Here is an 11,667-nt window from a genome sequence, read left to right on the forward strand (position 1 = left end):
TTTGAACATACATTTGCTTGGGATCATTGACCAGCCACTTGTAAACAAATCCTAGGTCTTGGAATTAAATGGATCATATTGTTGACTAAATTACATATTAAGATACGCTAGTGCAGGTCTTGTCTTGTCCAGGTGTGCCTACTTGTCATTTTGTTTGCACATAGTTCTGTGTGGCTGAGATAAAACTAAAGTTTAGAAAAATGAAATGTTGACAGAACTTTCTAGAACTTTAGTTTGGTGAGCTGGCTAACAGTTGGGGGAAAGCACATCAACAGACAGCAGCTATTGTGGACACTTGATTTTGGCAGCCATCTTGTGTCAGAAGCTGTCGATGAAGATGACAAGAGTGTAAAGGGTGTGCACGCGCATACATCCACACACACACACACACGCACACACACACACATCAGGATCGGGTTTCCTGCACGCGGCGTGCCGGACGGCCAGTTGCTATGGCGATGCAGCGTTGCCATGGTAAACAATCCTGGGCTACGGGCACACGAAGCCACTCATCATGTAAACAACTTTGATTTCACTCATGTGAGTTCAAGTCAAGATGGCCAAGAGTGCAGCCATGATCTGGAAGTGAAACTTAACTTTGGATTTGGAAACAATTGCCCAATAGTCTGCTCCTGGGTTGAACTGTGGCCATCAGAGAAGCTTTCTGACGTGTACTGACAAAAATGTGCACCCAAAGCAGGGCTTCTCCAGAACTGTTACACTCCATTTATAACGCAGCCATTTTTCAAATCTTTTTCAAAGCGCTGATTGCAGTACAGCGTATGTCTGTGTGTGTGTTGTGTGTGTGTGTGTGTGTCAGCTGTCTGTCCATCATAGCTCCTTAGCTACTTGAATGGCAGCAGGTCGCATGTCAGTTTGCCTGGTCACAGTGGGCGTCAATGCGCCAAGTCCATTGTGGCGGCTGTCAAGGTAAACGGTATGTTAGGCTTAATGCTCTTTAAGCTAATTTTTCAGCCTCAAAAGGTTTTTTATTGAGGCGGCGTTCTGTCCTGCCGATGCCGGCGCGGGGCAGCTGCGGGACGAGGATGCTGAATGGCGGTTAATGGGACAAAAGGCCCAACTGCTTTCCATGCAGCGGGTCGGCAGTGGTGAGGCGGCCTGAAAGGAAGCCACACAAGTCAAGATGGCATTCTTTTCCTTGAGGAGTTGGCTGATGCTAGTGCTCCCTTACCTTACGAAGTCCCTCAAGTTTTGCTTCAAAACGCACCAAACAAACTTGCATGTACCGGAAAGTAGAGGGTTCTCCAAAATTATCATGGCATTTCAAATGCCATCAATTGCTTTAAAAAAATCGATTTTAGTAGTGCAGTAGAATACGTCAAATATTTTCGTCTTCAAATACAAGCACTTTCCACACAGATACACACGTGGGGATGACCAGGCAGTTTTGGCTAATCTCACTCTCAGACATGATTCAACATGCTGATGGTGTGTGTGCGTTATACATGTGTTGAGCGGGATTAGCAGATTACCTCGTCTGAGTAATGATGTCCAAGCAACTCATTGGATATGGAACCTATCATAGCATTATGTGTGTCTAAACACAGAGTTTAATTCTTTGTTTTTTGTTTTCTTTTTTGTTGTGTTTTCCCATAAGCCTCAGCTAGGAGCAGCAATAATCCACTTGATACCCCTCTATTGATTAATTGTGCACCGTTTTTAAACTGCTATACATAAAATGTGTTGAGTTCACTGCCACCACACAGAGCTTGTATCTCAAATCAAAAAAATGTGCCAAACGATCGCAAATGTCTCATGTCTTGTACAGTATCTCTAGATGTCAGAGAGATAATACATGATTTTACCTGTGAGGAGCTCCCTCAGGGTGTTGTACCAGGTGTGCGTGTGTTCTGAGGATGCATTGTGGAGGTGCAGTGTGTCCTCCTCCAGTCTGCGGCCCCTTCGCTTGCAGTAGAACAAAGCTACACCCAACACGGGGCCGCCAGAACGCTGCCCTGCCGCTCGCCGCCGCTTCACCTTCACCGTGAGGATGTCACATAGCATCAGCACACCGGGCGTGGACACGCACGCCTCACCTGTGCACATAACAACACTGTCAAGACCAGCAAATGTGGCAAGACCACTAACCACATTGCCAAATGCAAAGTACACTTAAGGGTTTGGGACAGCTATGCATACTCAGGGTTTGGACATATTGCTGTCATCCGTGGAGGGGACTCATCCTCAAGTTAGTAACAGACATTTGGAAAGAAATATTCCAATTTGTCATATGGATCTGATTTGTTCAGATCAGGTTCAAACGGGAAATATGCTATAACCAGTATAACTGTTTAAGTCATCTGATATGGCAGCAATTTACATTTGTGCTGATGGAACAAAGTTCTTAAACATTTTTTTGATTGATTATAGATGAAGAAAAATTGTGCATTACATAAAAACAATATCTACAATATGTCATGTAGTGTCCAGTCAAGTGAAATTAAAATGATCACACTGAGTCACAGATTGTACAATGAGAAAACACACACACACACACACGCCTGTAGCATGTCAGTGTCCAGATGGACGAGAATCTCCCATCTTGTCCTCACTAACACACTGAGCCAAAACACAAACTCTTATATACAGTGTTCACTGTGACACACGACACAATAATAAACATCATGTTAAATAGATAGCATTATTATTTTTGAAAAGGAAATTCGTTTTGCGTATTGGTGGTATAGCTAATAAATTAGCTGATGCTTGTCTCAGTAAATATATAATTTCCATTGTATGTTGATGATGATTTCATCCATCCATCCATTTTCTAGAGCACCTTGGCCTCACAAGGGTCGCAGGCTTGCTGGTGCCTATCGCAGCTGGCTTTGGGTTGTAAGCGGGGGACGCCATGAATTGGTTGCCAGCCAATTGCAGGGCACACAGAGATGAACAACCATTCACGCACCCAATCATACCTAAGGACAATTTAGTACGTCCAATTCACCTGCCATGCATGTTTTTTGGAGTGTGGGAAGCCGGAGTGCGCGGAGATAATCCACAGGGGCTCAAAGGGAACATGCAAACACCACACAGGAAGGCTGGAGCCAGGTGGATTCGAACTTGCGTCCCTCAAACTGTGAAGCGGACGTGCTATTCACTGCACCACCGAGTGAAATGTGACATAATCGAAAGGTAATGACACCAAAAGAGTACAGTGATCCCTTATCTAAATGCTAACTAAATTCATTCGTCGCAATGGCGAACATAGCTAAATTCTGCAGAGAAAGCAAACTACGCTCATCAATCACCCTAAGAACTGAAACATTCATATTTAAAAAAAAAAAATATAGAAGCTTCCTGCAGGTAAACAACATGTCGCACATCCTCTAGCAGATTGACAGGAAGAACTTCTCATAAACAACAGCTGATCCATTTCTGTACATACACACACACACGCAGCATGCTGACTGTGTATATGTGTGTGTGTGTGTCTGTAGGAGTGTGTTAATCTGCTCACACTGAGAGAATCTAATAACCCCCCACGGGTCTAACCAACTGCTCACTACTACTGCCAACACACACACACACACACACACACACACACACACATATACACACGCAAACATACACGCACACTAAACATGCTAAATGACATTACCCTTGGATGGAATACAGCAAAACAGATTGCCTAACTCACACAAACACACAAACACACACACACACACACAAACACACAACGTGTATTTACTCATTGAGTTTTGTCAAAACAAGAGTGACATGAAAGCAAAACAAAAAGAGCAGTTCGTAAGGCTTTCCAATGCACGTTGCTTACTCGTTGCTACCGGTCAGAAGCAAACCACGCCCTGCTTGCTGCCTGATGATGGATCAACCTGACGAGAATTTGAGCAACATACGCCCAAACGTACACACTAAAGTTACGCCGTGCGAGCTGGAGTCTGCTTTGCCATACTTTGCCCTCGGTTCCCTAGCTGTTCAAATGATGACAGTCATTCTCCTCAATCAGCTAAGTAGCATCGCTAACCTCGCTAAAAAACACTCACATCCCTTACGCCCCATCACTTTGCCAAATGCTAACTGCACTCATCACTTCCGCCGCAAATGACAAAATCTAAGGGAGGTTCTTTGCCACAAACAATGATTAAATAAGGCAAACCCTTAATTTTCCCATATTTGGCATATATGTTTTTTTTGTATATCTGAGTTGCTTGATGGTGTGCTTTGCGTGTCACATTCCCGATGCGTGTGTTTTCCTGACATGAACAAGTACATAAAAAGAGGGGATTTGCCCCAAAAATATGAATTGGGTATCACATCCTGCAGTGTGAAAGTAGCCTTCGACACCCTTGGCACATCTACTGAAGCAGAGGAGGGCTCTCTTGCTTTCAACTAAGAATTTGCAAGTCTTCTGCTAGTTAATATTGGCAAAGCGAGCATGAAGGAGAAGACTAGAAGAAAGGTTCGCCACAGAAGCTTTCACATGCATTGCTTCCACTAATATCTTAGCTAAAAGCTTATTATAGCACTACTAACTAAACTTTGTCCAATAGTAACCACGTGGCGCATCTAGCATAGTTTTTCGCCAGCTTCTGGCGTTGTGTCGTTCTGAGCATGACATTCAATGTGGCATTCATGCGTGTGGCTAAGTGTGTGTGTGCGTGCGCACGCGCCGGTCTCAGTTACAGCAGCATCTGCCGTCACATTCCGCGCAGATGTGGATGCAGCGCGTGACCTGTGGGGCTCTCAGGGAGGATGGGCGTCCAGGTGAGGCGGGTGCGACTCAGCAGGACGTCGTGGCTCTTCTTGCCCACTTTGAAGATCCCTCGCAGCAACACGCACTCGCTGATGCAAACAGATTAAAAAATATGTTCAATTTAATTTTTTTCCTATAGGTGTTTTCTCATCAAAGCTAGAATTTTTAGATAAAGAAGTACTGTATAACATATTTTTGATGGACTTAATTATATTATATAATATATCATATTCTTGATGGACTTAATTATTTTCTATCTATCTGGACTTAATTATTTTCTATCTCTTCTCAACAATTTTTGAGGATGTTACGGACCAAACTGTTACCAAAGCAAAATCAATTTATGTTTGTGCATTTTCTGCACTTCAAATTTGAAATAATGACCCACTTTAAAAGAAATCACGTAAATGTTTTTTTTTTTTTTAATCTGACTGATCTATTATCGACAGACTTGAAATCACGCTGCCATCCAAGCCACCATTCCTGAAAAAGTCTCTCCTGAAAAGTTCATTAAAAGATACTAGAATAAAATTTAAGTCTAATAGAAAAGTTCAAATATTTAAGAAAGTTGTTTGCTGTCCGATTCAGGTACAGCGCCACAACAAATGGGACATTTTTCCTCCTCCGCAACGGCACAAATAAAACTCAATGAGTCAATGTTCATCTTAGATGTACTTTGTTTCGTCGACATCTCGGGAAGAAAATGGAGTTGAGAGAGTAGAATTTGGCGGGCTATGATGTCATCATTAGCCTTCCCCTGTCGCTCACTCCTCACCTGTGCTCCACTTCCGCCTTGTGCTCGCCCTCTGCTTTCTCCTTCTTCTTCCTCCCGCTGAGCTTCTCCTCTTCCATCTGCTGCTCTTTCTTCTTTCTGTCCTGCCCGCGCGTCGACATTTTCGCAACTTAAAAAACAAACAAAACCACTGAACAATAAATGGAAACACGACTTGTGCAGGAGCCTCGCTTCATGCGCGAGCTAAGCTGATCCATAGCCAGTCGACGGGCACTTCCGGAGTCTGGTCGTCATGGAGACCACGCGGCTTACATGCACCTGCCGGTCGCAGGAACGCGCAAGGCCGGACGAGAAAAACCAACGGAATAAATTAAATTCTATAAATGTCAGAAAAAGTATTATTATTATTATTATTATTATTATTATTATTAGTAGTAGTAGTAGTAGTAGTAGTGGTAGTAGTAGTAGTAGTAGTAGTAGTAGTAGTAGTAGTAGTAGTAGTAGTAGTAGTAGTATCATTATTATTATTATGATAATGCCCTGAATTTGGTCATTACAGGGCGTGGGACAAAAGAAATATCTCATTTTAGGGGTTACACCATGCTTATTTGTTATTTAAAAAAAAACAAAAAACAATGACCTCTTTTTTTTTTTGTCTTGTTTTTTTAATTTTTGGTCACGGATCAAATATGTTTACTCAAAAACTGCATGGTTTTGTATTTTGCATGTGGACTATTTAAAATTTGATGGGGGATGTCCTCAAATTCTGGAATGACCCAAATATTAAAAATGCTCTCGCTCATCGCCAACTTTGCCATGTTTTGAACATTGCTCGTTGCCAGCTGCACTTACCAGAATCACTGCTGATATTGCTGAAAGCTAACCATGCTTCAAATTGCTAATACACTCACCACATCAGTCACACAGCGGACCCAGCCAAAAACTTACTCAACTGATCCATTTATTGGCTAACTTATAAATGCTAATTCTGCTTATCAGTTCGAAACACAAACGACAAACGATATCCTAATTTGAAACATCAATCAGAAATATAGCATTGTTAAATCCTACAGTGCCACTGACTTAGCTAGAAAAATAAAAAACACACTGGTGACACTCCTAATTTGAAACTAATTATGCCACTACAAGCTCCACTAAAAGCTGTTAACTTGAGAGATACTGGTGGAGGTAGTGTGTGTGTGTGTGTGTGTGTGTGTGTGTGTGTGTGTGTGTGTGTGTGTGTGTGTGTGTGTGTGTGTGTGTGTGTGTGTGTGTGCGCGAGAGAGAGCGAGAGGGGGAGAGGAAGGGATCCAGATATTCATTCTGCAGGCATGATTCTAATTTTTGAAAATGATCTTGTTTACACATTGATCACCCCCCCCCCACACACACACACACACACACGCACACACACGCACTATGTGCACACAGAGATACAGGTATGTCGTGTAAAATACAAAACTATTTTATTTTATAAAACCTTTAATCAAATCTGCATTTGGGAAAGGAAAATATGCAGGAAGGTGTGTGAAATTTGCTTTTTCTTTGTCTTTTAGTGTCTAATGTAATGAGAGCATGCTGACAAGAAGACATGCATCAATTGTTGTGGTAAATAATAGAGGGTTAACACCTACGAGCTGTTTGTTTGAAATAGCACAAACGCAATTGATGTTACAATGGATGAACATATCATCAAACGAAGTGACAATTACTTTTTTAATCAAGTATTTATGAAGGCCAAAATTGTTTGAATTCTTGGTGATTTCAACTGAAATAGTCGAGACATATTCTGATGTCCTTTATTATGGCAGCCTGTCTTTTTTTTGGTGTTTTTTTTTTTTTTTTAAATGAAGACAATGGCAAAGGTAGTATAAAATGATGGAAATGAAATGAAAAAACTGATCTCGTCATAATTGACAAATGAGTATTTGATTTAAATCATTATTTGCAGGCCTATTGAACACATGAAAAACTCCCTTGTCATAATATGCTCCCTTGAATAAAAGTCTTTCCAAGCATCTAGAAAGTGAACACATGACAGGCTAAGACACAGGTGGTCCAATTCGAGGCACGGGGGCCGGATTGGGCCCACCACACCATTTGATGTGGGCAATAAAAGCAAATGATTTGCGCTCACTTTCTTGCTTAAATTCACTGAGAGTGTTTTAGCTGTGTCTTTAATGATTAGGCAGAGACTGTCTTGAAGTCGCTGAATAATTCAACAAACTATTTGTTTTCCAGTGAGGGAAGCCATAACTACAAAGCGTTAAGCGACAAAAAAAAAAGTTTCACGGCCTTGCGGTAGCAGGGCAAAAGCATCAAGATGGAGGCTCCAAAATAGATTTTTTTGTGGGGGGTCAGATTGCATAGTTTGACTTATTGCTGCTTTAGCGGCCACTGCATTCCATTCCAGGCAACGCTCACGACTCATGGAAGATGGCGTTGAGCTGTGCATTCATCAGCCGCTCGTGATGTGAGTGTCCGTCAAAGGCCATCAAGTTGTCCACCTGCGGGTAGACCCCGCCACCACCATAGTGCACCCCAAAGGAGTAGCTCTTGTCGTAGTCTGCTGCCGGCACCGCCTCATGTTTGAAGGAGGAGAAGTTTCCGTTGACGCTGAGGGGCGGGCTGAGGGGCGGGTCGAAGGTGGGGCCGTCGGTCAGCAGGACGCCATCAAAGTAGGCTTCCGGGGCCGCGTAGGGCGGAGCCTTGAGCTGGTGGAAGACGTGTGAGGGGTCCATGGTGCCGTAGGGTGGGCTGGGCAGGCCCGGCGTCAGGCCGGGGCTCCGGTAGGAGAAGTGGGGGTCGTAGGGGGCGCCACCCGCTGCCGGCAGCTGCGCCCGCAGCTCAGGCGACTGCTCAGGGAGGAAGGTGCGGGGGTTCAGCTGCAGGCACCCGGCCACCAGGTTGGTGGTGGGCTGGGATAGACCTGAGGGCGGCAAGCCAAAACACAAAACAAGCCCCCAAAAATGGGTTTTGTGCAGCAAAAGAAATGCAGGTCTAAAAGTATCTGGTTTTCTAATTCAAACATTTGAGCCAATGCAAATATGCAAAAAAGGTGGGTTTCATTAAATTAAGCAAACATTTTTCTCCATAACTATTTAGGTGTTTGTTTGTTTGTTTGTTTTGGGGGTAGTCAGAATTGGATACAATTTGTTCCACTTTTGAGCCAAATTTTCATTTTTAGAGTACAGGAATAAGGCTTTTTAAACTTTCTTATGTTTTCTTTGATCATCTTTCTTACTGTGTTAACTCGCCTGTCTTCACGTTTATTGCTTATTCATTACTATTGAGTACATGATTATTTGATATTAGATTTTCAGATAAAAGACCATTAGATTATCAAAGGTGTTTACTGTTTATTGGGTGTACATATTACATCTTCACTCATCTTTATTACCGGTGAGTTATTGTTTATGAAATGCTTCATGTTTATTTCACATGTCCACTACTACAAATGATTCCGGTCTGTTCTTATTGTTCATGCTCATTCTTATTTATTGTATAATTTACATGCAAATGACTGTTTGCTAAACGTTTTAGTTGTACATCCACTGCCTGTTTCATGACTATTGATTCCAGCTGATGTATCATGCAATATGTTCATTATTGTCCGTTTCTACGATTTACGTATGCATTACTACAGTATCGCGAAATCAATGAGAATTTGCTGACAATACACAGAATGGGTATTTTGACTGGTGTTCAACTGAACATATTACTCATGACATATAGCACGGAATGGCACTTTACCGCGTTAGCGTATTTATTACAAAAAGCTGTTCCGTTCCCATTTTGTTTTCTCTCCAGACTGTGTTGATTTGTGTGATGTGCAGCTTTTCCTACCTTTGCAGAGTGCCTGCACGAAGGTGATTAGATCCGGGGCTTTGCCGGAGCGCAGGATCTCGCTGAGAGTCCAGATGTAGTTTTTGGCCAGGCGCAGTGTCTCGATCTTGGAGAGCTTTTGTGTCTTGGAGTAGCAGGGCACCACCTTGCGCAGGCTCTCGAGGGCGTCGTTCAAACCGTGCATGCGGTTGCGCTCACGAGCGTTCGCCTTCATGCGCCGAACTTTGAACCTGCCGAAAAACAAAATGCAACCAACGCTTACAAATGACTCATACACAGCGTTTCTCGCGTGGATTGAATGGAGGCCAAATGAGAAGAAATAATCATCTTTTTTTTTAATTGCGTAAAATAAATTAAGTCAAACGGGGGTCTCTATGCATTCCGCCGTCGGTGTACAAGTACGTTCGAACATATTTATAAATACATTTGGACGAGTTTTGCAAGCAGGCTGGAATGAGTACAAAATTATGCCAGCAGGCTCGCGTGCCGATATGTGCTCACCTTTGCATGCGAGCCTTGGTCATCTTCTTCTTCTTGGGCCCTCGCCTCTTGGGTTTGCTGTCGCCGTCGCCCTCGTCCTCGTCTTCCTCTGGTTCCTCTTCGTCTTCATCGTCCTCGTCCAGGAGGCGGCGCTCCTCGTCCTCTTCCTCCTCACCTCCAGTCCCGGCACCAGTCCCGATTCCAGCTCCGGCACCCGCGGGGCTGCAAGCCTCCTCCTGCTGAACTTCAGACTCCCCAAAACTCTGCTCCGACCTTGTCATGGCGCCGATCCGATGCTGCTTGTCATTCCCAATCCAAAAACGGATTTTTGTTTTTGTTTGGTTATCAACAGTAAAAAAAAAAAAAATACCATCATTAAGAATCTCATTTTGAGCTTAATTGATAAGCAAATCAAATCCTAACGTCGGATATAATATAAAAATAAAGTGTGGCTACTTTTGTGGCCCTGATTTTGTTGAAAACTGCAGCAAGATGGTTCATGTCATAATTTCAATTATATCTGTTAAATCCAGCGCTGAATATTTCACGTGTTCATACAAAGGTTTCCAGTCTTTCAACGTCTTAATAAAACGATATTACTTTCATAGATGCTTTTAGAATTTCCCACTTTATTTTTAGTATGCAAATTGTTCCAATTTGTAATATTTTGAAAATAACGTTTTATTTTAAAAGAGAAATTCTATTTTATTAAATGATTTTGTTGTAACCTCTTTTTAAGTCTAATGGTCCCGCGGCATTTTTGACTGTTAATAAAACATTATACAGTACCCTGAAATGTATGCGTGAAAATATGAAAATAATCAATCCATTTAACAGTGTAAATACCAAAAGAAATCTCATTTTCATTTAAGTCATGCAAACACAAAGCCACAGAAGCTTCAAATAGAGTCATTGTTAGTCATACAAGCTTCTTGGTAAATTAAAAAAAACGCATGTGTCATTGCGCGAGGAAGCAGAAATATTTATTTCGTCAAACATATTATTAGAAGTATTAAACATTTGGAACCTTTTTTGGGGTGGGGGGACTGCAAGAGAAATCATGTGAATCAAATTGTCCTCAATATGAATCAAGTTTTGCATCCAGTTTGCCATGCCTTGCTCACCTTTAGGGATGGCATATACGAAAACAATTTCCATCACATAACTTCTATTAGTCCATGAAAAATATATCAACAACGCGCATTTGAAATTGTCAAAAACTTGTGTTGTTGAAAAGGACAAAAATGAAAAGAAATTTTCAAAACGATCATCGCAAACGTTTTCCTACTTTTAACCGTGTTCATCAGATTTGGATCGTCAGTTGTACTTGAAGCGAAAAAAAAAAAAAAAATCCAAAAGAAATATGCACAAATGTTTTAGATATCTGCACCTATATGTTATTATAGGAAAATCAGTTTCCTTTCTTTTCTGTTTCTTTCTTTTGTTGTCACTTTCGTTCAATTGGAATTGTTGGTGCTCATGACGTCAGTGATGAGAATTAAATGAACGATCAGGATAATAATAAAAAGAAAATAATCAGGAATGCATGTACCTGTCAGTTGTTATTGTTGCTTTGCCGCCTTTCAAATGCTGTACATCCCGCGCGCGTGCGTCAGTCGCTCAAAGGTTTGCGCCGTGCGCGCGGAAGTGCCACTTTTATAACAGACGTGCACGTGTTGCGCGCGCGTAATGATTAGCATGTCCGGACCACGCCCCCTTGCCATATGGTGCCGACGTCACCCAAAGGGCCCCGGGGATCACGTGACCCAGCTTCCGGAAAAACCCATCTGCCGCCTAGCCCGCAGCGCGTGCGCGTGAGCGAGAGCCGCCAGACTCCGCCGAGCATCCGACACAATCTGTTAAACGGCAACGC

At 42.5% G+C, this 11,667-nt stretch overlaps 2 protein-coding genes across 4 annotated transcripts in view; both read right to left on the reverse strand.

Annotated features, from left to right (window-relative positions):
- Positions 1-5,731, reverse strand: part of cerkl (CERK like autophagy regulator) — a 14,575-nt gene extending 8,844 nt beyond the window's left edge. For both annotated transcript variants that reach the window (XR_015865662.1, XM_088415452.1), the window contains exons 1-3: positions 5,511-5,731; positions 4,715-4,824; positions 1,827-2,057 (exon numbers count right to left, since the gene is read on the reverse strand). Coding sequence is in view for 1 of the 2 variants with exons in the window: in XM_088415452.1 (XP_088271578.1) it covers positions 1,827-2,057; positions 4,715-4,824; positions 5,511-5,629 (460 nt within the window). In the remaining variant the exon portion in view is untranslated. The remainder of the gene's footprint in view (positions 1-1,826; positions 2,058-4,714; positions 4,825-5,510) is intronic.
- A 1,186-nt stretch (positions 5,732-6,917) lies between these two features.
- Positions 6,918-11,472, reverse strand: neurod1 (neuronal differentiation 1). 2 transcript variants are annotated; one of them, XM_088415775.1, is made up of 4 exons: positions 11,347-11,472; positions 9,816-10,090; positions 9,315-9,544; positions 6,918-8,397 (listed from the first exon to the last, which is right to left on the reverse strand). In XM_088415775.1, exons 2-4 carry the CDS (start codon positions 10,073-10,075, stop codon positions 7,889-7,891), a joined length of 999 nt encoding a protein of 332 aa, XP_088271901.1. In that variant the 5' UTR covers positions 10,076-10,090; positions 11,347-11,472; the 3' UTR covers positions 6,918-7,888. The 2 variants fall into 2 exon arrangements, with proteins under 2 accessions (XP_088271901.1, XP_088271902.1); XM_088415776.1 differs by having other exon boundaries at positions 9,816-10,093; positions 11,347-11,410.
- Between the last annotated feature and the right edge of the window lie 195 nt (positions 11,473-11,667).

The sequence above is a fragment of the Hippichthys cyanospilos genome, chromosome 5 (genome assembly GCF_059441005.1).
Source record: "Hippichthys cyanospilos isolate Australia breed blue-spotted pipefish chromosome 5, RoL_Hcya_1.0, whole genome shotgun sequence".
Classification (NCBI taxonomy): Eukaryota; Metazoa; Chordata; class Actinopteri; order Syngnathiformes; family Syngnathidae; genus Hippichthys; species Hippichthys cyanospilos.